Here is a 25443-nt window from a genome sequence, read left to right as displayed (position 1 = left end):
CATGCACTGAGGCCCCAGGGCAACAAGGCTGTACTCTGCAGGGAGGGTCAGTTACCTTATTCTCTGTGGCATGCTTCTCCTTCTCCACCTTGGCCAGCGTGATCTCTAGGTCATCGATGTCCTTCTTCAGCTCTGCACACTCATCCTCCAGCTTGCGTTTCTTGGCGGTGAGGTCTGAGTTCATCTCCTCCTCATCCTCCAGACGCTCTGTCAGCTCCTTCACCTTGGCTTCCAGCTGGATCTTGGACTTGATCAGCAGGTCACAGCGTTCCTCTGCATCTGCCAGGTTGTCTTGCTCCTGGGATGGGCACAGGAGAGCCCGTGGTCATCCACTGCCCCAAGAACATACCAGCAGGCTCTCAGCCATGCTATACTGGCCTAGAGCTGAAGCTCTCCTTGTGGAAGGGGTAGAGCAATCCTGAGGTGCTCAGGTGCACAAAAACAAGACAGCTCCAGTCACTGCCCATTTTCAAAGTCCATGGGGCAACCACTAACACCAACCCAGGCCAAAGAGCTAACGGCAACTAAATCTTTCCAGAGGAAAGAAACACTGGAATGACACTTCCTGGCATAGAAATGGCACAGATTAGCCACAGTTTGGTGAGCAAACATTGCCATCCCTCCCACCCCCTTGCGAGGAGATCACCCTTTCCAAAGCCAAGGGAGCATAAATCACCACAGCAGCTCTGAGATGGCAAGTCTGTGATGTTGCTTTATGTTTGCACTGAGTTTAACATTGCATTTCAAACAGATTGTGGCAATGAGGGGGTCTCAGAACTCTAAGAGGCTGAAGGAGGGATCTAGCATGCTCTGCTCCTTCTGTCCATGGACCCTGCACTATCTTTACACTTCCAGAGAGAGGGTGAGGCACTCACTGCCTGCAGCTGGAGAGCCAGGTCATTCTTCTCCTGGATCATGGAGACCTGCTTCTCTTCCAGTTCCTTCCTCTTAGCCTCTGACTTCTCCAGAGCCTCCTTCAGCTTCTGGAACTCCTCCTTCAGGTTGGCCATTTCCTTCTCAGTCTGAGCAGACTTGAGTAAAGGCTTAATCTTGAAGAACAGCTTCATCCAGGACCAATTCTTGACAGCATTGAAGGCCCGGATGTTCCACTGGATGGTATAGAGGGCTTCCCTGGAGGGAAGGGGTCACAGCATAATCATGGGTGTAGATTCCCTATGTCCCATCCTCACTGCAGCAGAGACCTGGCTTTTGCAGGCCTGGACATGGCTCTATTCTCCACCAGCTGGACAAATGGCAGTATGCTGAATGAATGGCACATTGTCTGCATAGTGTAATGGCCCTAGTGGGATGGGTGGTGTGTCCTGGCTTTCAGGTCTCTTCACTCCGCATCCCTCTGAATCTTTCAGTGGAAACCAAAGGCTCCCCCCACCTAGATACACTGACCCCACCAGGCCCATGTCAGACCTCTTACTGGTCTGCCTCCTTCCCTTCAGGACAGGGCTGTACTCAACCACCACCAGCCATAGTCAAGCCCCACAGGTCAAGCATGCTGAAATGTGCAGAAGGAACAAGGAGACACACAAAGTTCTGCCTCTTCCCCCCCACAACTCTACCTCCTGCTGATGATCTTCTGATACTCAATGCGCATGAGGTGCCCACGGATTCTGGCCTGCAGCATGGTCAGGATCTTGGCCAGACGCTCATCTCGCATCTCCTCCAGCATTCCCAGCAAACCAGCCTTGAAAAACACCTGCAGGCAAGAGAGGGAGAACAGAGTCAACAGCAGAGAGGACAGAGGGCCCAGGGTTAACATAACCTGTCAGGCAGACCTGGGCTATATGAGGCCCAAAGCAGGGATACACAGAACAGCAAGGGCTACACACTGCGGGTTTAGGTGCCCTCCCTGCACAGACAAACACCCACGCTCTGCACTGGTTGGAGGTGCACCCACACAAGGCACAGGCACAGCTGGGCACCAGATCTCCCTGCCCTGAGCAGACTGCATTCCCCAGTGGGGACTAGCTGCTGTGCTGGGTGGTATGAGGTCAGGCAGCAGTGACCTTCTGCTCAGACCTGTTTCTTCCCAGCCTGCATCTTCCTATGCCCTCCTCAATCCCTTCAAGGGCCACATGCAACCTGCAGAGTGCAGGGCTTCAGCAGGGCTGTGGCCAGGCAGAGAGCAAGCTGGGCACAGAGAGCAAACTCGGATTGCAGAGAGACAGGAGGGGCAATGTCTCCCAAGGACCAGCTGCCTGGTCTCACCTTGGTATGACCAAACTTGTACTGTGAGTGGTCCAGTTCAAGGGAGCTCAGCAGCTTCTCTGTGGCCTTCCTGCTGTCCACAAACTTGTCATCTGGAATGGCTGCTGGATTCAGGATACGGTAGCTGCATGGACAAAGTAGAGGGAGGACATGCAAGAGAACCCCAGAGGGTGCACAGAGTTGATGGCTCTATCGTCATCCCTGTACCCCAGTCATGCCAGTTCCCCCCTGGAAGCATGTCACTGCAGCTCAAGCTGAAGCCATGTATGAACCAGGAGCAACAGGGCACAGTGTGGGCTCTTCTGCAGGGCAGACACCAGGGAACCCTACCAGATCTTAGTCCCTGAACACAAGGAAGACTGTGCAGGAGGAGACCACTGGCCTTACCATGCCTGGTCAGGCCCAGGCCAAGCAGTGTGGATGGGGCCAGCTGGAGAATGGCAAGGATCCCAAGGGCAGAGAGAAATCCGAGCCAGGATCGGAGGACCTGAGCCTTGTCACCATCCACCTGCACCAGCCCTGCATTCAGCTTCTCAAACATCACCAGGTCTGCTGTCTCATCACGTGTGGCACCAAACTATCCATGTTTGGCAACACAGAGCCAGCAGCAGGGCTATCCCAAACTGTACATGCAACTGGGTGTATTGTGGTGGTTCAGATCAGCCCTGCACAAGCTGGGGAGCAGGTCAGAGCCAGGGCAGTCTGTCTCCCCTCAGAACATGTGTGCTTTGCTGGGCAAGGAAGAAGAGGGAGTTACCGCTGCTTGAAGTCTGCGTAGAGGATCCTGTTGGGGAATCCCTTACGGCAGATGCGGATACCTTCAAGGACACCGTTACACCGCAGCTGGTGCAGCACCAGGAAGGCATCCATGGCTCCTATGGGTGAGAACAAAGATGGAGCAGACACTCAGCCCAAGAGGACAGGGGAAATGGACCTGCAGCATGAGCTTGAACTCTGGAAACAGCCCGTGGTTTTGAACATGGGTGTTAACCTGTCCTGTAGGCCTATGCTGAGCATCAGTGCTGCAGCCTGGGCCTCGGATGGTAGAAGTCAGCCTGAAAGGCTCATCCGTCCCTGCTGTTATACACAAGTGCCAGGCAGCCCAACCATCAATCCACAGCCAAAATGGGAGCCTGGAAAAACTCATTCTCCCCAGCAGAGGAGACTGGCATGGGTCACAGGGGTTTCCACACTGAGATGGGGCCAGGTCTCAGTGGCAGCAGAACTGCTGCAAGAAAAGGGTTGGGGACAAGGTGGGTGCAAGAGTCCCTGCCAGCTCCCACATGTGGACGTCACCCAAGAGAAATGCCAGGGTGGTGTCTCAGTCTATGCATACCTGGGGTCTTTGTCTCATTGGGGATGATGCAGCGGACAAAGTGGGGCTGAGTGGAGCGCAGGTTGGTCATCAGCTTGTTGAGATTCTCCTGTAGGGCAGACACAGGGGATGAGGCATGAGGTGACAGCTCTGCTCCCCTACAACAATTCTCTCCAGCCCCTTCCCCCCACAGGCAGGGAGAGAGCAGACACTGAGAGCCCCTTACCACTCTTCATGAGAAATGGGGAATTTCCTCCTGCTTGGCTGCTCTCTGTGCTATCCTGCCAACGGGACATCCCCAGCCCTGTAGCAGGACCACTGCCTTCTGCCAGGGTGGGAGCAATAGCTGAAGGGACTGGGCTGGCAGACATGCCAAAAGGCACCTGCAGGTTTTGCTATGCCAGAGAGGACCCAGATGCTTCCCAAGTATTGGTAGGTAAAGTTTTGCTGCAGGGGAGAGCCAGGAACACAGGACTGAGCATATTCCTGGTATACAGCTCTGCTGGTGCCCGTCAGCCCTGTGCTCAGCACCCTGCAAATCTAGTGCTGGTATCCACATTGGCTGCAGTCCTCATCTCATCAGGTTTTCCCTGCACCTCCACAGTGCTGCCCACGCCCTTCGGCCATGACAGAAGGCCCTGCTGATCCAGCCTGGGCCTCCTTTTCTCTCCAAGGTAGGGCTCAAGCCAAGACATGGCCCTGCCTTTTCTTGTGGGAAAGGCATCTGCACCCTTGATCTTTCCAGGCTTCCTTCCCCTGCTCGTACAGGCTCAGCCTGTCCAGGACCAGCTCAGGGAAGGGAACACCTTCCCACAGCTCCACGTCATCATGGGCAACTTCTTGCCGCAGACACCTTTCCCTAAGGCCTGTGACTTGTCCAGTAGGAAGAAAGTCACATGTCTCCCTTAACAGGGGCTCTGACACAAGCGCTACCCTCTTTGAGCACCCTGTCACCACAAGGCAGGACACAGCTTTGGGTTCACACACCCTTCTGTGCTCTTTTCCAGTTGCTTAAGCTCTGGGGTGGACAAATAACTCCTGTGGTGAGCATGGGAACGGGGCGGGGGGGTGTTATCCTGAGCTGTAAAATAGCTCAGGTCACCTCCCTGGACAGGACAGCAGAGAGCTGCCTGCTCAGAGACCTGTAAGATCCTCCTCCATTTTCTTCTGCCCAAAGGCTGTCCTTCCCGCCGATAAGAATGAGGAGAGAAGTAGCACAGACTTAAAGTGATGTTCATGTAATACATTATCTAAACATCACTACAAGTCTTAACTGCCGCTCTCTCAAAGGCGAAGGAGCTGACGGGCAGTGCAAGCATCACGCAGGCAGAAGCAGCACAAGCCTCAGCTCAAAGGGAGCCATTGCTCCAGCCTGGAGCCTTGTGTCCTTCCCTAGCAGCACGGGGACAGGGCTGGGACTCTGCCAGGTACAGACCCCTTGCCCAGGGATGAGAGGGTGTTAGCTTTTGCCTCATGGTGGTCCTTCAGGAGCCCTGGTGGTCCTTCAGGCCCCAGAAGCTCATGTGCAAGATACCCCCGAGTCTTGGTAGGGAAGTGGGACTCATACTGGGACCCTCTGAGCATGCTTCCCTCATGGCCTTGGATGAGGGGCTGGCTCTTACCTTGTGCAGCTGTGACACTGTTTGGAAAGAAGCTGCCTTTTTACGTTTCTCCTTGGTCCCTGGTTTGTGAGGTTCCTCTGTTGGGTTGAAATATTGATTAATTACATCAGCAAAGCATCTGCTCGGCTTGGAGGACTCAGGAGCACCCCCAAACACCTCTGAAATGCCCACAGCCCATGCTCTTTGTAAAGCAGAGATGGCAGCGCCCTTCTGCAGAGCAAAGCCGCAGACCATCAAAAACATCTCCCACAGCACCCAACTCTGGTTGTTGCTCCTCAGCTCTTGGTAATAGGAGATCCCTTCACACATCCCATGTTATGGGGCCACCAGGACAGCTCTACAGCACCACACAAGTTCAGCCTGGTCCTAACCACCCACCTAAAGCCCCTAGGCCAGCACTGCTTGTCCAGAGTTCCCAGCTACCCAGGTCAGAGAGGTTTTTAGGGGTCAATGTGGGTCTTGCCTTTGCGCAGGCTACTAGGTGCAGGAATGCTGCACCAACAACTGGGCGTGGGGGTGAGGAGGCTTTGCTGCAAAGGGAGGGAGAGATGAAGGTCAAAAAAAGGGATGAGGTTGTTCCTCACCTGAAGTAGAGCTCACGTAGTTTTCATAGAGAGAGGCCAGGAGCTTATTTTGGGATTTTTGGAAGACGGACACCACTGTCTCATTCAGGGGGTCCTTGTTCTTGTCCAGCCACCCAATGATGTTGTACGGCACCTGTCATCATGGGAAAGAGGCAAAGGTAAGACAGCCCTGCAAGGGGGAAGGTGTGAATGCTGTGGAAGAGCTGACAAGGGACGTACCACACCAGCATAGTGCACTAGCTCAAAGTGAGCCTCGTATTTCCGCTTTTTATCCGGCCGGGGCTTCTGGAAGTTGGGTGACTTCCCAATGTGGTTGTCATAGAGCTTAGCTTTGAATGACATGTCAGAGGCTTTCGGGAACATGCACTCCTCTTCGAGGATGGACAGGATTCCCAGTGGCTGCAGGGAGAAGGTGGTATAAAGAGGTCTGAGCTCAATGTTGCCATGTCCCATCCCAGAATGGGAGCTTCTCTGCCACTGGGCAAGGTGAGGCAAGGCTTGACTCATTCAGGAAAATGGTGCAAGACATTGACTATGGAGCAAGCTATCACTGGTGTATTCGAGGCTGCATCTGACCTCCAGGCAGTCAGAGTGGGACTGGCCAGGCCTGCAAGACATGGGGGCTTGCCCAGGTCCATCAGATTGTTGGGAAGGGGACATCCTCTCCAGTATCCTGACAGATTTGGTTCTTTCCAAAAAAACGTGAGTTTCCTCCACGCAATGGTGGAAATCTTTTATACAAGCTGCTCTGAATCAGCAAGTACTCAAGTAAGAGGCACAGAGGGGGCAGCAAGTGGGTAGGAAAAAAGGGGCAGAGATCACTGTTCTCTGGAGAAAAAGGCTGCACCAGGTTTTGTGGCTCACTGGTGTGTAGGAACAGAATTTCTGTGGTTTCATAATGTCAAAATTTGTGTCAAAAAGGACTCAATGGGCTGGAGGCTCTGAGCTGTAAGTGCAGGGAAAACAAAGTTGGTCACTTGCCACTGACTGGGGAGAGAATAATTTAATTTCTGGTAGCAGAGCACTCCTCACTGTTCCAGTCTCGCAAACAAGCTGCCTACCAGAAGTATCACTCCTGTGCCCCGACTCATGCTTTACCTTCTCAATCAGGTCGATGCAAGCTTGCAGGTCCAGGCCAAAGTCAATGAAGACCCATTCGATGCCTTCCTTCTTGTATTCTTCTTGCTCCAGGACAAACATGTGGTGGTTGAAGAACTGTTGCAGCTTCTCGTTGGTGAAGTTGATGCACAGCTGCTCAAAGCTGTTGTACTGCAAGAACAAAACAAACCTGTGTCAGAAGGAGGAGCTCCAGATGTGAAGGGATTCACTCTTCTGCTTTGTCTGGGTGTGAAGAGTGATCTCTGCTAGGCTCAGCTGGATTGCTACCAGAGCAGGTAGCTAGGAATCATTGGAGATGTGCCCACAGCAATGTTAGAACAGTCCTTGTGAGCAGCCTGTTTTCTCCAGATAAATTAATTCAGACAAGAGCTTTTTTTCTTATCAAGGCCAGCAGTTTCTTGGAGGAGATAGACCTGTCAGACACTAAGGGACTGAGCTGTCTAGCTACAACATTCCCCAAAAACCATTGCAGAGGGCCTGCAGAACTCACGTCAAAGATCTCGAAGCCTGCAATGTCCAGTACTCCGATGAAGAACTGTCTGGCCAGCTTGGTATCTAGGGTCTTGTTGATCCGAGTCACCAGCCACTTGAACATGCGATCGTAGGTGGCTTTAGCCAGAGCTCCCACAGCATAGACAACCTGCCAAAGCAAATCATAGAGCAAATCAGGTCATGAGCACTTATGCTTCTCTCTGCTTTTGTAGGAGCTAGAGGCTGAAGAATAGAGCTCCCCTTGGCACACAAACGACAGACAGACCGACCCAGGGAATTCATGGCTGCCGTATATGCTCCATGATTAGTTTTCACATGCTCACAAGTGTGTTCTTGTGTTCCTGGCCTGGTCTTACCCTCAAAGGTTTTAGGATACAGATTCAGTCTAAAGTGATCTTTTCAGAAGCCTTGTGCATGGCAGGAGCCTACAGTTCACTTTGGAAAAAACACCAGCTCCTAAGGTTCTCTTGAATTTTATTCGAGGACTGGCTTGCACTATTCAGGCCAGGTTTGGGTTCCTGTGATGTGGCTGCAATCTGACAAGATATGTTTTTCGTGCATTTGAGTCTCCCACAAGATCTGTTTAGATGAGTTTTAGATGAGTATTTAGATAAGTTTTCTACTTTCCAGAGCTGAACTCTTCACAGGAGTGTGACTGTGTCTGAAGCAGATCCATAGAAACTGGACCTCTTCTGGCTGTGATCCAACCCACATTTCAAAGATACTGCATTGAACCTCCAGCCTTGGTTAATATCCAACGTTATCTGCCAGCTCTGCCACCAAATTTCCCAGCTGCTAAGAGCCAGTAACTGTGGATACATCTCCTCATGCTGCTCTGGAGTCTCCTCCTAAACCCAAGAGAGTCAACTGAAGCACCAGTCGCCCTGTGCAGAGAGCATTATGCAATGGGCCTGCCTGTAGATGAGTCACATACCAGCATGGGCAGGGAGCCTGTGTTCCAGCACACTCACCTGTTCCACATTCTGACCTTTGGTCACGTATTCATTGCCCACTTTCACACGAGGATGGAGCAACCCCTTGATGAGGTCAGCTGAGCTGATTCCCATGAGGTAGGCAGCTTTGTCAGCACCTGTAAAACAGTACAAAGGCATGAGGAGCCAGCAAGAAAGTCCCAGGATGAAAAAAATAAAATAATAAAAAAAAAATCACCAGCTCTTCTGCTGATCAGTGCTAACTATACTAGTTTTTCCACCTGCTCCAGAGTACCCTCCAGTGTCTAGTGTGATTTCCCATCTTGGATATTGTATGATGCTTTTAAAGTCTGGACCTCCTGCCTGAGAAGTTACTGTTTGGAGGAGATGGCCATAGCAGACCTGCTGCACCTTATCAGGTGCCTATCAGGTTTTTGAGTCTTCTTGATCTGGGGATCTCTTCGCATTTTCCAGTGGAAGCTTGGATTCCCATGCAGTGAATTTGAACTGACCAGAAGAGAGGTGATCTTTTTGCTTATCTTTCATAGACCCCTAATAGCAGATTGTAGCTAGAAAATCACCTTTGTAGGGAAATCACTGCTAGATCAAAATCTTCATTAATTACCAGGTAGCAGCTGAATCCTGTGTTGACATTCCTGAGGCAAGGGGAACTCTTCCTACATGAATGTTAGCATGACAAGGTCCGATCCAGGTAGGCATTTCTGCTGGATCCCTGCCTAAGCTGACGTATAGTTACTGTTTAAGCCTCCCAATTAAGTGATAGGGCTCCCCCTTCTCATCATTCCACATGCTGGAAAATCACCCTCTCCTTGAAGCTCGCTCCATTATGCCTGGGAGCCAGGCATAATGCAGCAGTGCAAAAGTAATAGAAAATATTTGAGCTCTGACTTTTCTGAATTTTCAGATTTGCTCTGCAGTTTGACTCTTCTCTTAGACCTATGATTTGCATTGGATTTTCCTAAGCAACAAGGAGAAGTATTAGACAGTGACTGTATCCTACTCTAAATGCTCTTCAGGAGGCTGTGACTTGAGCAGGTCCTTGCAATCCTGATCGTGGTCTGGCTTATATTCTGTGGACAATCTGCTCTGGAAGGCTGTCTAATGAAGTGCAAAAGAAGAGGTGATGAAGGGCAGGAGAAGGCTGAACTAGGTGAAGCACAGCCAGGGTGTGACAGCCTATGAAGTTGCTGAGGCAAGTCTGATGCAGATGCGACCACCTAGTGCTTGCAGAAAAGGCTGTCCTAAATATGCCTGCTCAAGGACAAGCCCCTTTGTGCACCTACAGCAGGTCCTAAGACAGTGTGGTTGCTTGGGATCATGGTCACTGACCTTCACAGACCAGGCCAGGGAAGTTATCACAGTCTGCCCCTGGAGGAATTTGCATGCCCAGCCCAGGCTCGGCAGCTCTGGCAGCATGGAGCCAAACTCACTTTCAGTGCCATCAGCCTCTGCCTGCTCTTCTCGCTGCTTTTGCTTGAACTTCATGTTGCCGAAGTGCATGATAGCGCCCACTATTTTATAGGAGCCGTATTTCTCATCATTGCTGAAGCCCAAGATGTCCATGGCATGCTGAGGAGAGACAAAGCAGTATAGATAGAACAAAATGACCACTCTGAGGTGAGTCCTCCCACCATCTCCTAAGGCGCTTTCTCTATCCTGGGGCTCTGGACAGGGTGCTCTATCCAGTGGGCACCTAGCCAAGGAATCCTGTCCATGGGATTTTGAATGTGAGTCCAGCTCCCACATGATCTATTTGAAAGCAAAAGGATATCCTAGCATCCACAAGCAGGAGATTTTCCAAGCTGAGGTCTCATCTTCCCATGGGAGCCATGGGAAGTGCTCATGTGCTACAGGCCCTTCCTAATGCAGGGAATTACTCTCCCTTCTGTGCCTGGAGGAGGCTGTTGATGGAGATCAGAGTCACTCTGCTCTTTCTTGTAGGCTCACAGCATGTGTAGAGCAACGGCCAATAAACCAGAGGGAACTCACAGCTAATTTAGAGGGACACAGAAAAGCTAGGACACATCCCCATGTCTGCCCAGAAGGAGGTTGTGCCCTCCCCCAGGCCCCTGCCTCGGGCTGTGCAGTGTGAAGGAAGTACACATACATCTGTTGCCATAAGTTCCTCGCCGTCATCCAGGTTGTCCACAGTTGTTACACCCTGAGAGCAGAAGTGGTAGTCATAGGGGTTGAGGGAGAGCAGCAGCATATCTGTTGGGGGAAGACATGCACAGGTTGAGGCCAGTCTGACAGAGACAAAGCTGGGGCAGAGGGGCAGCCCTGAACACAGATGAAGAGGTAAGGCTTCACCAGCCTCAACTAGAGGGCACCAGCCAGTGGGAGGAACAGCCTCTTCAAGCCCAGGCAGGTCCACACATGGGTCCATCTCTTCTGTGATGTGCCTCCTGCTTGCTATCTTGGGACATGGCTTGGCTGCAGACTGATTTAGAAGTGGCCATCCATGTCCTTGTGACCACCAGATAAGATTACTGCTCTGCACAGCTCTCCAGACCTGCCTAATAAGGTATTGTTCTCGAGCAAGCAACAAGCTCAAGAGCCTGCGGCCAAGAGGCTGACCGTCCCAGGGGCCTGTGCCAGCCATCCTTCTGCAGTGTGGAAAGGTTTCCTGTGCACTCTGTGTGACCTGGCACCTGGAGAGCAGGGCTGCCCGATGCAAATTCGGGTCAGCTGGGACTGTCCTCGGGAGCACATCTAGGATATGTCTACACTAGGGCTGCTGCTGCAAGTGAGCTCTGCAGCTGTTTTCAAGCTCACCTGAAACAGGTCATCTCACTAGGGTGGCTGAAGGAGCTCAGAGTAGGCTGCAAAACACTTCCCCCTACCCCAAAAATGAGTAAATATCCAGCCTGCACATGCTGAGGTCAGTGCTGTACCCGCCACACAATGAGGACTCTATGCAAGGCAGCTTTGCAAAGCATGCTCCCACCCTGCAGATAGACCCTGAATGACCACTTCTCTGCTCCTAGGCAGTTGCAGAAAGGGCTTTACTCTGGTTTCTCAGCCTGTGAGGATAAAGGAAGCTGGACTAGATGACCTCTTGAAATCCCTTCCACTGTGAATTATCCACCAATCCTATGATCCTGTGCAGCTAGAAAAGCATTTGAGGGCAGTACCTGCATGGTGAGCTGGGTTTGCTCAGTCCCTGTGGACCCAAAGCTGACAACAGAGCTCTTTGTGGCTATTTTCAGGCCATCATGCTATATAGGCTATGCTGCAGCTTCAGCTGCCTTACCTTGCAACTCTGGTTTCTTCCCAGAGAGGATCTGATAGTAGATGTGGTAGCTTCTCTCTTTGGGTTGCTGGAAAATCACTCTTGATTTTTCCAGAAGATCTAGAATCAAATAGGGCAGAGGGGTTAGAGGAGGGCTTGTTCTTTCCTGGAACTGACCCAGCATTAGCACAAATAGTGAGACAAAATCCCTCCCCACTGCAGCTGGCACGTGTTTACTCACAGATATCAATGTCTGCAGAGGCCAGCTTCCCTGAGGGACCAAAATGGATCCGGATGAACTTGCCCTGAAAACACGCGCAGGAGGTAAGTGCTGGGCTTGGCTACACAGGTACAATTCTAAGCAGCTCCTAAACATCTCAGACAGCTACAAGACACTGGCAATTTCCACTTCTTAGGCTTCTGCTGATGCCAGGCAAGTTACTGGGCTCTGTGAGGGGTAGGTGGGTGAAGTTCTCTAGTTTGTAATGTACAGTGGGTCAGACAGCATTGCCTAAGGCATTAAACTCTAGGCAGGCAGAAATTTCACTCACAGCAGATAAATCCCTGTCCTCAGGCCTGTTCTTAAAGCTGGGCACTTCTGCTGAGGAGTGTGATACTGAGTCTGTCCTCAGCCTCCTGCTTTGTGATGTGCTGAGGAATATCGCCCAAGAGTGTCTCCTTTCCCTCAAGGCACAAGAACAGGCATCAAGGCCACCTGTGGCTGATAAGCTCTGCATCCCACAGCAGACCCAGGCTGGGCCTAGCAAAAAAGATGCTGCTGCCTGGAAGGGGCATGCTTGTCTGTCCCAGCTCCAGCGCTCCAGGCTATGCTTACTGGCCCTCTCAACTCTGGTCCTGCAAGGGACTCCTCTCCAGCCACAGGCTGTGACACCAGGGCGATTCATTCTGACCAGCACACATTTACTGCACTGATGTAACCAGAAGCAGCTTGGCCTCAGCAGTCCAATCCCACTAGGAAGCAAATCTTGCTACATGCCTTTGGCTCACACCGTTCAAAAACACAATACCACAAGCAACGTATTCAGCTTACATAAACACAGCACATTAGCTCTCTGTCTTGCTAAGACACTTACAAAACGCGAGGAGTTGTCATTTCTTATGGTTTTGGCATTGCCAAAAGCTTCCATAGCTGGGTTAGCCTCAATGATTTGATCTTCGAGGGTGCCCTGAAAAACAAAACCAAAGGATGTATCAGCTCCCACCCAGCTGGAGGGGATTTGTTACCAACAACACAGGGAAACAGAGAGTGGGGTTCCTTGCACCATCTGCCTGCTATGCTCGTTAGCTCTCTTTAAGAGCCTGCTGCTCCTGAGGCATCTCCTTGTCTCATGAGGCTATGCAGCCCGGTTTAGGGGTCAGCAGAGCTAGGTTTTGCAGCAGTGCTCTCTGTGGGCTTCTCCTTGCCTAAACTGGTCCCTCTGAAGATCCAGGCTACTGTCTCCTCTGCACACAGGAGTCCTTAGCCCCTTTCTTAGGCTGCTACAATATGCAAACCAAGAGCAAGCACGCACTGTCACAACAGTCTGAAACTTTTTAGGCTCTTTGACTCTGCCAGGCATTTCCTCTTCCACCAAAGCAAAGTCTTGGACAGTTGAAGTCACGGCACATTGCAAAAGAAGACATCCAGAAAACAGGCTTGATCTACAACTCCCTACACCAAAAACATGCACAGCAGGGTCACAGTGTGATGGGAACACGTCACAGGTCCTAGCTGGCATGATCTGCTGCACTTACTGGAGCTCTCCTGAGCAAGCCCCAACATTAATCTTCCCCTAACTTTGTTTTTCCATTCGTGTTTCACATGTACAGTTCAAAGATAAAGAGACGGCCCCCACCTAATGCAGGCAAAGCAGGACAAGAATTCAAGGAGAGGAGCAAGAGGCTTGTGCCAAGCCACACAAAGGACAGTAGGGTTTGACAACAGTAGTAGAGTTTGGCAGCACAGGCACATGCAGAATTTTTCATGAGAGCTTTTGCCCATGCTCTGACACATTACAGTCCATAGGGCTTTCCTTAGGTGGGAAACACCAGGTCTGGGTTCTGCCCGCCAAGAGCCGTGCTGTCTTTTCAGTGTTGGGCCCATGACTGCTCCCCACCTCTACAGCTCCAGGCATGTGAAGGGCAAAAGAGACAGGGAGCAGCTCTGAATCACAGGTTTACTAACAAACTGTATTTTGTCACTTGGATAGTTTTTGCACTGTTATCTTTAAATTCAGCCTGATCTAAAATTGCCTGGCCTGTGGGATTCAATGGGGGCTGCTCCAGGACCCACAGATTCAGCCCCCCAGCTATCTCACTCTTAGTAAGTTTGCCCAAGTGGTCTGAGACTTGTGTTAACGAGCATCCCCCAACAAAGACTGCTTCAGCTAAAGGCTGTCCCTCAGTGCTCAGACAGAGAAACCAAGGGCCAAGGACATACAACTGAGCTGCTGAAATGGCTGAGCCCTTGGGGTGCTGGGAGCACCAGGGAGTGAGCCTCTGCTGGATTTCTGAAGGCACTCAGTTGTTTCCTTGGAGCTAAACAAGTACCTCAGATATGCACCCCAGAGAAGGACATCAGCTGCTTGCAATGTGGTGGGCCGAGCCAGATAAGGTCTTTGCAGAGGGTGGCATGTCCAGGCATCATCAGGGCCCCGGTCTGCAGCCAGAGCACAGTACTGCCCGTGGCAAAGAGGCTCTTCCCCTGCTGCTCAGCACCACTGCCTTCAGTGGCGCTTCGAGGCTGGGGGGGACACCAACGGCTCAGAGAGTGGAGGCTTCACCTTATCTTTTGAGGAGCCCACACCACCCCCAGGCAAACACTGTACTGGTTAGAAATGAGTGTTTGAAGAGTAATGATCCCTTGAAGGAGAGGTTGGAGTCAGAAAGGTAGAAAGCCATTAAGAGATGAAACACCAAAGCTTCAAACTATGGGAAGGTGGGAGGTGATACAAAGGCAAGCAGAGAACTAAACGCTGCCCAAGTGCTGGGGCAGCCCTTGCTCCCAGACCCAAGGCAGAGGCCCCACACAGGCATTCCTCATCACCCCACCATAGCTTTGTGGTGCAGCAGAACTCTGTCCTCAGCATTAAAGATTAGGAGTCTCCAACACTTACCCCAGTTTTAGTGGCAAGAGCTGCCTAGAGAAAGGAAAGAAAATTGTCTTTAGAAATCCAGAAAAGCCAGGCAAGAACCACAAGAAGCATGGTCAGAAAAGCAGGGCATGACCATTTAGTGCCAAAAAACGTCCAAGAAAAAAATGGGAGGATTAAACTTTATAAGAGATGCCAAAAAGTTGTTAAATAGATTAGGTCAAGAAAATAAAGAAATGCATCAAAAAGCAAGAACAGTTAAATCCAAATCCAAACCCAAAGAAGAGTAACGAAAATAATGCTGAAGTATTGCTTGTCTGATACCTAAAGCAGCCAGTTTGCTTCTACAAGGGAAAAGCAGGCTGGAGCCTCAACGTATCAAGAAGAAATAAGCAATTGCAAGGGCAGCTCAAAAATAACCAGCACCAAAGAAATGCAAGAATCAAAACAAGAGCAAGAAAAGCACAAGGTAGAAAAGGGTCAAAATGAACAAGAGGAGAAAAAAAGGAGAAAAGGATGAAAAGCAAGGCTTAAAAGAGGCAAGGTGGGAAATGGCAGGTTTACTCCATTGTTTTAATGCTCCTTAGGAAGAAGATCTGTGGGGTGTTGAAGGAGGAAGAGAAAATAAAGACGGCATCTAAAGCACCTCCTCCAAGCTGCACAGATTGAGCAGCCACATAAAAAAAATCCATTTCCCCTTGAGCAGAATAATTTCAAGCCTTGCTTGTTCAAAAGTCAGGGAAAAGCCAAGCCCTGGGTGGGTCAGACCAAAACACGCTTCCAAATGCAAAAAGTTGGGGGAATAAAAAAAAAAGGTAAAAAGAAGAAGAAAGGGGAAGGGGGGGGGGGGGGGGGAGAAAAAAATAATAAAGAAAGGAAGAAAACAGCAAGAACTTGTTTCAAAAGAGGGTCTTACTAATTTCTTGCCCGGTGTGTCGCCCAAGGCTGCGACAATGGCAAAGTACTGAATGACCCGCTTGGTGTTTACAGTCTTACCAGCACCAGATTCTCCGCTTAGAGTAACAGAAATACACAGATCAAGGACATGAGGCAAAGAACAGGCAAAACTTCAAACAGAGAGACCCTGCTGATCTGCTGCCCCGCTGATCATGCCAGGAGGGAGAAGCAAAGTATCGGAGGGACGGGGAGGCTGGCACTATCAAGCCCCTCCAGTCTGGGGGTGCACGTGCTTGACTTTGGAGTGAAACCCAGCTCCATCCTCGCCGTGTCCTCCGGCTGCAAGCCCGGGCTCCACCTGCCTCCTCGAAGGTGCCGTGGGGAGTCAGCTGCCCGCCGCAGATATGGCAGGAGGTGCCAGCACCCACCAAGGCTGTACGGCCCTGGCCCCGGGGCTTCAGCTGTCTGGGATCAGCCAGGAACCAGCCTCCCCTGCTCCCGCTCGGGTAGTTTCAGCACGCCCCGCTTTGTTGGGGGTTCTTGGAGATGGCGGTAGCACCGTGCCGGGGTGAATCCTGCCCGGGCGAGCGTGGGGGCCGGCGTGCCCGGCGCGGGGTGCGGGTGGCCAGCGGGTCCCGCTGAGCTCATCCCTATAGTTAGCTGCTCTCCCATTGTAATCCCAGGCCACAAAGAGCTGGGGGGGAGCCGGGGAGCAAAGCCGCCACCGGACACGCGCCAAGCATCTCTCTGCAGCCCCTGCCTTTCCTAATTAGGCTATGGCCGAGGCTAAAAATGTCCGTGGCTCCTGGCAGCAGCATAGGGTCCTTTAGTGTCCTTTATATAGCCCTTATCTATATGTCACTTGAAATCAACCTGGCCTACACCCTCCCACGTCACCCTCCTCCCCCGCCGCCGCCCCTCCGGCCGCCGCCATCTCCCTCTGGCCTTGGCCTCCACCTCTCCTTCCCCCGTCGCTCCTCGGAGGACGCCGGCGGTCGGGGCGCCCCACGGCAGCTCCCACAGCTGTCGGGGTGCGGGGGAGCCTGCCCGCCAGGCCCGCGCGGGGCTTTGTCACCTGGCGCGGCGGCGGCGGCAGGCTGGGCGGGAAGGGACGGGGGGGGCCGACAGCTGCTGGGGCGGGGAGGGGGGGGACACGGCCGGGGGGGCCCTCCTGGGGCACGGGGTGCCTGCCCGCGGCTCCCCCGGGAGCGCGGCGCGGGGGGCCTTGACCGCTCACACCGGGGCCGGGCAGGGCAAGGGCATGGAGGGGCACTTACGTGATGAGCATGGACTGGTTTTCGCGGTCTGGAAGAGAAGGACGGGCGTTAGGCCGGTGCCTCACCCCCTGCCCCAGGATCCCAGACCCCCCAAGACGGGGGACCCCAAGGCGAGGGCTTACTGCGCAGCATGTCATTGTAGGCGTTGTCGGCGATGGAGTAGATGTGCGGGGGTGCCTCGGAGCGCCGCTTGCCCTTGTAGGCTGCCACCACCGGCGCGGTGTAGACGGGCAGCCACTTGTAGGGGTTGATGGTGACACAGAAGAGCCCTGAGTAGGTCTGCAGGGAGAAGGGGGGTAGATGAGTGCCCCGTCGGGTGCCCCGACGCCCCTTCACCTCCCCACCCCACAGGGTGAACCCCCGTCGCCCGGGGGCTGTCGGCTTACGTAGATCATCCAGTGGGAGTAGCGGCGCTTCAGGTTGTAGAGCACAGAGGCCTCGTTGAGGTGCGTCAGCATGGCCATGTCCTCAATCATGTCGAACTTGGGGGGGTTCATGAGCTGCAGCTCATCCTCCTTCACCACCCGTGTCTGCCGGAGGAGGGGGGACACGTCAGATGGACCCCAGCCCCCACCAAACACCCTCTCCCCCAAAACCCACCAGGTGGACAGGCATACCGACAGTCCCATGCTGGGGACAACCCTGGCCCCGTGCCTGCTGTCCTCCCGGCAGGGTTGCCCTCCATTTTGGGGTAAGGGGGCTAGGGCAGCCCCACCAGCACCCTGGCCACAAAGCCCAGCTGGGACAAGCGAGCCCCAGACCCGCTCCCTCCCCAGGGTGACGGGCTGTGGCCAAGCCAGACAGAGGGGGTCCAAGCTGGGGGGCACCAAGATGTCACCCCCCAACATGCTCAACACCCCCATGCTGCACTCTTCTTTGCAGCCTAAAACCCTGTGGCGGCGTGGTCTTTTGCTCAGAGAGATCCCTGGTTATTTGGGCAAACAGCTGAAGCCTGTACCCCATCACTTATAACTGGATTTACTTAATCCTGAGAAGCCAAGCGCTGGGAAACTATCACATTACGTATCTGGCCTGAATGGAAGAAGCTGGATTTAGCAAATGGTCTCTTTAATAAAGACTAAATGAAACCTTTCAAAGAGGTTTGTTTGGGGTATTTTTACAGGTGAATATCAAGTGCGTGGTGTTAAAAGGTGATAAGTATTAAAAGCGAAAGGGTAGATAGAAGGATAAGGGTGGGGTTATGTCTCTTGAAACTGTTTCTGCCGGAAATGCTGATCCAGTGAAAGCAGATATAGTTTCAGATTTTGTAAATCCATGACAAATTGTTAAAAAAGACAGTTTCAAGAGGGATCAGCAAAAAAGGTTTGGAAACTGCTTTGTTCGCAGAAGCTGAAGATTTTTAAACATAAGAATAAACTTTAAATTTATACCCCCTGCCCAATAAATTTTATTTTGGAGAGGGCAAATTTCTTTACTTTTTTCCCCAGTTTCAGACAAAAATATTTGCAAAGCCTTGACACTTTTCAAAGACGATTACATATGTTTCTTTTAAATTTGGCAGACATGAACAATTCTCAGTGCCATGCTGGCTAGTCAAGAAATAGAAATAATAAAGTCTACCATTTACTGCCTGGTCAGGTCCTTTTCTTTCTCCCAGTTTTGCACCAGCATGAGTGTCTGCACTGCAATGAAGTTGCAGGGCTGTGCGACTCCCATAGCCAAGAAAGGAATATTAATTAAGCTCATTTGCAGCTATTTGTACTGGATGTTATCTTGACAAGTAGCAGCTCATCCCTGCTTGGTTTGCCTCCCTCCCGCTGCTGGAAAGCTGGAGCCTCACCACCTAGACATAGCTGGTCCTACCCCTTTGCCCAGTGCCTGTTCTCCCAACAGCACCACTCACTCCACTGCAAATCCCAGCTAAAACGAGCAGGAATTGGCCAATTGGCCCCTTACCTCTTGTCTCAACCTTCGAGATGAACCGGGCAGCGGTTCAGCATTGCAAAGGGCTGCGCTGGGGCAGGCGCTGCCTTCAGGCAGTCCTTCCTCCCATGGCTGGGAGCTGTGCCGGGCCAGCCCGACTGTCCCCCTTCGGTCTGTCTCGCACGGTAAACCGTGTTTGAAAGCAAACACTCAATGGGAGATGCTGAACTGTTGCCACTCTTGGCAAGTAATTGGCCTACGTGTCCTGACACACTGTGGTGTGTGTCCCCTCGGGGCATGACTAATCACCGAATGTGGAAGCGTTATCAGCAAGAGCTCGGCTAGTTTCAGACATGATCTTGTCACACATATCCCCCCCATCTGCACACACTTGCTCTCCCTTGGAAAATGAAAGGTATTTTGCTTACTTCCTTATTTTTGGTTTCCACAGTGACTTTGCCACCAGTGCTTTCTTTGATTTCCACTTCAATATAAGCTTCTTTCTCATCTGGGATCCAAACTCGCTTCTTTCCTGGAGAAGAGAAGGGAAAGGAAGGGAAGGGAAGGGAAGGGAAGGGAAGGGAAGGGAAGGGAAGGGAAGGGAAGGGAAGGGAAGGGAAGGGAAGGGAAGGGAAGGGAAGGGAAGGGAAGGAAAGGGAAGGAAAGGGAAGGGAAGGAAAGGGAAGGAAAGGGAAGGAAAGGGAAGGGAAGGGAAGGGAAGGGAAGGGAAGGGAAGGGAAGGGAAGGGAAGGAAAGGAAAGGAAAGGAAAGGAAAGGAAAGGAAAGGAAAGGAAAGGAAAGGAAAGGAAAGGAAAGGAAAGGAAAGGAAAGGAGAAAAGACACAAACCATGTTGAAATGTAGGAAACCATTTGAAATTGTCAACTGAAAGCCACATGAATGCAGTCAGATAACATGGAAGGACAGTGATTATTCCTTCCTACGTTCTTGGTCATAGGAGATTGGATTTCTTTGCCTTCTTCATGTTTGGCAGCTGTTTAACTTTGCCGGGGTCAACTTTTAGCCTGACAGAAGTCTGCTGCTTCACGTGTGCTTGCACTCAGGCTGTCATGAAAAAAGACGGTGAGAGGAAGCAAAAGTCCCCCCATTTGCTGAACCAAGAGGAGCAAGTTGGGCCCTGGAGCCTGAGCATGGGGAGCTGCAGTACAGCGCAGTGGCTGGGATGGAGCAGACACCTCCAAAATGAAGTGGAGCTGGAGAAGGCTTTCACACCAGTCCCTCAGCCCATCTCCCTCAGCCCTCCTTCTCCTCAGGGTTGGGGGAGATGAAGGGCCACCTCCGCCCACACCTCAGCAAACAAGGGGAAAGTAAAAAACCTGCTTTTCCTACTTCTGAGATCTTCCTGTCCTCCAGGGTGGTGGGGGCAAGTCTGCAGCGCCTGCAATACCATAAGGAGCAGCACTGGGAAAGGGATGGGGATGGTCTCCAGAGAGAGCCATGGCGAAGGGGCTGGCTTGGGGCACACACACGGGGTTGTGCCAAGAGCTGCCTCGGGGTCTTACCATCGAACGGGATTGTCTGAAGCTTCAGCTGCTCTGTGTAGCTTTTCCGGAGGTATTCAGCAGCCTCCCCAAACACGCTCATGTCCAGCATAGACATCTTGCCTGGCTGGAGGAAGACTTGGCAGCAGTGAAGGAAGAGTGAAAGACACCTGAATGCTGAAAGGAGGGAAGGGACAAGGAGTCAGTGCATGGGGAAAGCACTCGCCGCTGGGCTGTGAGAGCAACACGGTCACCAAACGCGCTTTTAAATTTAGAGAGTGAGAGAAGATAGTGACAACAATACTAGCTAATAATAACTAACTATAATAACAAGACAATTACTGAATGCTTTCCCTTCTGCTGCTATCAGCCCCACACTGCAAGTTCCAGCTGGGTAAGCTGGCATTGCTTTGGTGTCAAAATCCACAGTCACATTTTAGGTGTCACCAGAGATTGTCAACGACACCCCTTTTCTTGATAAACTCAGCTAAAACCTATTCCAGCTCTACAGACCTGTTGGAGCCCTGGTACCCTGCACAAAACCTCTGCAAAGACCCAGGTCTGTTTTGCAGAGCAATATTGCAGGAAGATAAAAGCAAGACTGGAGGTATTATCCCTGGGAAGATCCCTTCTAGAAGACCGCCGTGACAGCTGCTTGGAAAAGCGTTTTTATGATAGTGCTTTCTAAAATCCATCTAATGTGGTATCACACAGCAGAGCTCTGAAACGCCACAGCGATCACAAACGTAGCCACTGCTGGTAGCCAGCAACTTGGCAAAGCGCGTAGACCTGAGCAAAAACGCTCTCGATCCAGGTCTGTCCCACCCTCCCCTGTACCGCCGGAGTCAGCCCCTGTCCTCCAGGAACATCCACCCTGCAGAGGTGAAGCGGGTTAGTAGCAGAGGACAAGCGTGCACACAGACATGCTCTTTATTACTAACCTTGGTGATAGGACTGAGTGGCTGTGTGCGTGCAGCAAAGCCCCTTTTTATTGTGTCTGTCAAGGTCAGAGTGGGAAAAGATATGTCAGAAATTCCCATGTGTCATGTCCACACAGCTCCATTGGTGCTGCTGTCCCACTGCCCGGAGAGACACAAAAGGCAAACTTCGCTTTTATCTCTCTGCAAATGCAGCCTGGTTATTTTTATTCCTGTATTGTCAGGCGACTACAAAGGCAGAGTGAGAGACTCCAGCTCGGGGAGGCAGCGCAGCTCTCCAAGCCTGCCCTCGTTGCCTGCACTGGCGGGGAGCGGAGGAATGAGAGCTTCGCTGTTTCCTCCTGCACCTGAGCAATCCGTCCTCCTGCTTCTTCCTCACACCCCGCCAGGAGAACTGCTGCCTGGCAGAATGTGTGCGGCTGATGGCTTTCTGAGCTGGAGCATCCCAACCTCTCACTCAGCTCTGGTTCTGCCTCTCCCTGGGCAGACTGCCTGGGAGCTGGGGACCAGGGAAGGACCTCAGGGCTTGGTCTCTACTACCCCATTGTCTTCTTCTCAAAGGGCTTTGCTTGTTTCCCGAGGCACACCAGCCGCTACCCATTTAACACCAATCACCACAAACACCAGAATTTACTTTTCTGGTTATATGCATGAAACTCAACAGTTTTGTCAGAGGGACCTGATGCTCCCCTGAGCTGTAGTGGGCTGTGGGCAGCCCCCCAGGGCAGGCACTCTGCTGGGCTGGGTGCCTCAAGCCCCCTGCTCTGCCTTGCTGCCATGGGTGGGCTCTGCCTTTGGCAAGCTCTGCCCAGCAGTAACCCCCAAGGTCCTGCTCCCACACCTCACTCACTTGGTGTGGGAGCTTGGTTCATGGCTAGGCCAGATTCAAAATCTCTCAACAGAGAGGTTGCTGGGTTTCCTCCACACCATTTTACCCCAGCAGTACCCAAAGACACTGTGTACAGTGCGGTGATCGCAGCCCGGAGCACACCTCCATCCTGGCAGCACCATCATGGGCTGTCCGAGATGGGAACAGGATCCAGCGGGGGCCAGCTGGACCCATGGCCATACCACGGGGATTTTTGTTCCAGGCTCAAGGAAAAGCCATTTTAGTTGCTGGCATCCAAAGTGTAGTGAGGTTTCTACCCTCTGGGCTGGCCGTGTTGCTGCCTCCCCGAAGGACCCTCATGCCTGCCATCCAAGCACTCTGCTCCTCTCTTTGCCTTTGCTTTGGTGCATTTAAAAAGCAAAGCAAGGCTGGATGCTTTATGCACCCCATCTCCCTCCTGCCCACACCAGGCCAGGAGATGCCACCGTCAAGGGCAGGACGAGCACACACCTTCCCCAGGGCAAAGGGCCCCAGGGAGCAGCCGGGCGATTGCAGCCGGGATGTGCACCCTGTGTCAGGGTGGGCTACTGCTGCGCGGCCCCCCAGGGAACATGGCCGGTCCTCTGCAGCACTGCTCTGCTCCTTCCCGGACACAAAGCCACTCCATGCTCCCCGTGGGAGCAGGGCCACTCGTGGGCTGTTTGGATTCAACACAGACTTGCGTGAAATGAGCTGCAGCCATCTTGGGAGCTGGAAATCAGCCTAACTAGACCTGGGTGACTTGGGACCCCCAAATGCACATGCGGGGGGGGGGCAGCATCTGGCCCCTGTAGACGGTCTGGATGGCTGCATCCCCCATCCTCGGCCGGGGGGTGCCTTCGTGCCAAACGACCTCTTGCCTCCCCAGTCATGTGGTCACGTCCTGGGGACATAGAAATTAGAAATAACCCCACCGAGGTGATACTGGAGAACCAGGGCCCGTGGCTGCAGTGTTTTGCTATTCCCCATTCAGCACCCCTCACACCCCAAAGTAACTTGGGGCTGTTGTATCCTCCTGAGAGTAGGGGATACTGAGACACGGGGTGATTATGGATTAGCTGCACAGTGCTGTGCCCAGGCTGGATGTGGCGTGGCTTCTGCCATGGCCAGAATAAGCAGCACCAGGAGGTACTTAGGGCATGTGGCTTCAGCCTGGGCACACAGCCCAGGCTGCAGAGAGATTTTTGCAGCCCCAGGACCTGCCCTGAACCTAAGCCAGGCAGGAGAGGGGATTTCTGCTGAAGCCCCAGCAGTGGTCAGTCCTTCCATCCAGGACACAGACATGGTTTGCTGCTCCATCCTGCAAGTCTGGGTTCCAAGTGCTGTCTCCCACACACACCCCTGACAGGCAGGTCCTCTGGCCTCCCACCCTGCTTTGGAGTGAAGTCTAGGAGATTCATGGGATGGAGGAGGACTCCAGACCTGTCCCCTGTGGCTTGAGCCCCTGCAGAGAAGATGGCTGGGCTCAGTGATGGGTTGATGTTGCCTTCATTGGCTGCACAGTGTAATGTAAGGGCTTTGCACGGTGCCAGTCTTCCCCATGAATTAAAATGCTCCCATGGAGAGGAGCCTGTAGCATGAACAAGATGACTTTGAGCACATCAGGATAAAACGAGGTGCAAGCCCCCATCTCTATGTCCCATGTGGGCACTCTCTCACCAGGCTGGTGTTCAGAAGCTCAGGTCCTCACTGGGATTTGGCAGCAGATGGTGCAAAGCTAGACTCTGCAGATGCATCTACTGCAACTCCCCTGGGGAGATCATCAGGGGGACACCAGTCCTGAGATCCCTCTTGACCATGGCGTGACAGAGGTGCTCAACCTTGCTGAGATGGCAAAATGGCAAAATGGCAGAGTTTCAGTGTCCTGAAAAGCCACAAGTGCTGGTGGGCCACAGGTTGCTCTGAGGTTACACTGGTGGTCTTCTGCCTCTCTGTCCTGGGCTCAGAGTCAGGTTTCCACCCACACCCTGGAGGGACCCGAGGCTTTCGACAGGTCCGGTGCCAAGTACCTTTGCCATGAGCGCCCCGGCAGTGGGACGAGCTCTCAGCCCAGACCTACCAGCTGGCCCAGCCTCACACATTCTTCTCAGGGCATGTACTCGCCCCGTGCTCTCCTCACCCCCTCCCCTGCCTTATCTTTAAAGCGATTTTATTTTCGGAGATTCCTTCTGCAGTTCCTTCTGTTCGCCCTAGTTTCTCTCCCTCTTTGAAGAGGTTCCAGCAGGGTCCATCAAAGGCCAAGCAGATCTGTAGAAGGGGAAATGTGGAATGGTCACTCCAGCAGCTGCTGAAGTGCACTTCCGCTGGGTTCGGGTGTTTTTGGCGCTGGTGTTTGTGATGTGGTTTTTAGGGTGGTAGGAAGCTCATCCTCATATTGCTGGCAAGGCCTGAGCTGTGCCTTGCTCAGACATGTGTGACGGGGTATCCTCAGTGGGGCAGTGGCCGCAGAGGGCTCCTATGGACCTCCCACAAAACCCCACAGGCACAACGAGGAGCCCATGGCTTTAGCCTGAGCAGAGGGGAGTTTGCTTTAGGTGGCTATTGCCCAAAGCAAACAGTCTGCCCAAATGTCCCACCAGCCCTGCACGACCATCCTCAGCAGTGGGAGCATCTCCCCTGACCATTGAGGCATGCCCATTCTTCCCCCCATAGCTCTGTGCTTGATGTTGGTGTCCCCTGATATGATGGAAGAGGATGGGGCTCCTCAGCCGTGCCCCCAAGGGCTGGACAAGCCTCTCCCCATGGACACCGCCAGCACCAGACTTCAGAGTTGCCCCTTCAATGAGCATTTTGTGGTCAGATCAGCTCCTACACAGCCCTGGAAAGCCAGGAGGGTGCCAGGGGCTCAGCCAACCTCTCCAGAGAAATCCCCCGGCTGGTCCCCAATCCCTGGGAGGAATGTTTCCCATTAGCAGGCTCTGATAAGTTGCAGGAAGGAGAATTACTCTACGTGTCGGGCAGTTCACTAGAGGTTTCCACACTTAACATATCACCACTATCAGCTCCCTGAAATGCACTGGAGGGGAGTGCGAAGGTGGCTGATTAGATAAAGACAATCTGCGGAGGGGCTATTTCAGGCATATTTCCATCGAGTGAGAATGTCTGCTTACAGCGAGACAGGCGGAGGTGACAGGCCAGCACTGCCAGTCCGACAGCGTCCCTCTGGCTCAGCCTGGCCATGCAAGGCTCCCTCCAAAGCAAACCCCCTAAACCCCTACAGCCCTGTCCCACCAGGGCAAGAGAGACAGCAGCCACCACCACAGCACAGCTTTCCATGCACCCCTCGACATCAGCAGGAGATGGGTGCAGCAGCGATGCTGCTGCAGGGACCCCAAAGGGCAGATGCTCCTATGGGGCTTGGGATGGAGTTAGCACTGGATCCCCTCATCTCACAGCTCCCTGGACACTTCCCAGCATGAGTGCCCTGCTGCCTGGACTTCCCACCCT

At 52.8% G+C, this 25443-nt stretch overlaps 1 protein-coding gene across 3 annotated transcripts in view; it reads right to left on the bottom strand.

The window, feature by feature from the left end:
- Window positions 1–21151, bottom strand: part of MYH7B (myosin heavy chain 7B) — a 29828-nt gene extending 8677 nt beyond the window's left edge. Inside the window, exons 1-25 of one of the 3 annotated variants that reach the window (XM_030007760.2) lie at window positions 21132–21151; window positions 20212–20367; window positions 19119–19222; window positions 17193–17336; window positions 16929–17085; window positions 16807–16834; window positions 15549–15645; window positions 14657–14680; window positions 12635–12727; window positions 11782–11845; window positions 11562–11660; window positions 10416–10519; window positions 9739–9877; window positions 8327–8445; window positions 7354–7503; window positions 6843–7013; window positions 5964–6143; window positions 5745–5877; window positions 5161–5237; window positions 3560–3647; window positions 2981–3098; window positions 2224–2347; window positions 1575–1711; window positions 876–1131; window positions 56–298 (exon numbers count right to left, since the gene is read on the bottom strand). In XM_030007760.2, the coding sequence (XP_029863620.1) occupies window positions 56–298; window positions 876–1131; window positions 1575–1711; window positions 2224–2347; window positions 2981–3098; window positions 3560–3647; window positions 5161–5237; window positions 5745–5877; window positions 5964–6143; window positions 6843–7013; window positions 7354–7503; window positions 8327–8445; window positions 9739–9877; window positions 10416–10519; window positions 11562–11660; window positions 11782–11845; window positions 12635–12727; window positions 14657–14680; window positions 15549–15645; window positions 16807–16834; window positions 16929–17085; window positions 17193–17336; window positions 19119–19222; window positions 20212–20308 (2946 nt within the window). In that variant the 5' untranslated portion in view covers window positions 20309–20367; window positions 21132–21151. Of the gene's footprint in view, window positions 1–55; window positions 299–875; window positions 1132–1574; window positions 1712–2223; window positions 2348–2980; window positions 3099–3559; window positions 3648–5160; window positions 5238–5744; window positions 5878–5963; window positions 6144–6842; window positions 7014–7353; window positions 7504–8326; window positions 8446–9738; window positions 9878–10415; window positions 10520–11561; window positions 11661–11781; window positions 11846–12634; window positions 12728–14656; window positions 14681–15548; window positions 15646–16806; window positions 16835–16928; window positions 17086–17192; window positions 17337–18723; window positions 18743–19118; window positions 19223–20211; window positions 20368–21131 lie in introns of those variants that run through there. The other 2 variants (XM_030007762.2, XM_030007763.2) reach the window with 2 other exon arrangements.
- Between the last annotated feature and the right edge of the window lie 4292 nt (window positions 21152–25443).

This window comes from Aquila chrysaetos, chromosome 3, assembly GCF_900496995.4.
Source record: "Aquila chrysaetos chrysaetos chromosome 3, bAquChr1.4, whole genome shotgun sequence".
NCBI lineage: Eukaryota > Metazoa > Chordata > Aves > Accipitriformes > Accipitridae > Aquila > Aquila chrysaetos.
The sequence above is the reverse complement of the archived record's forward strand: the minus strand, read 5'-3'. Positions and strand labels throughout refer to the sequence as shown.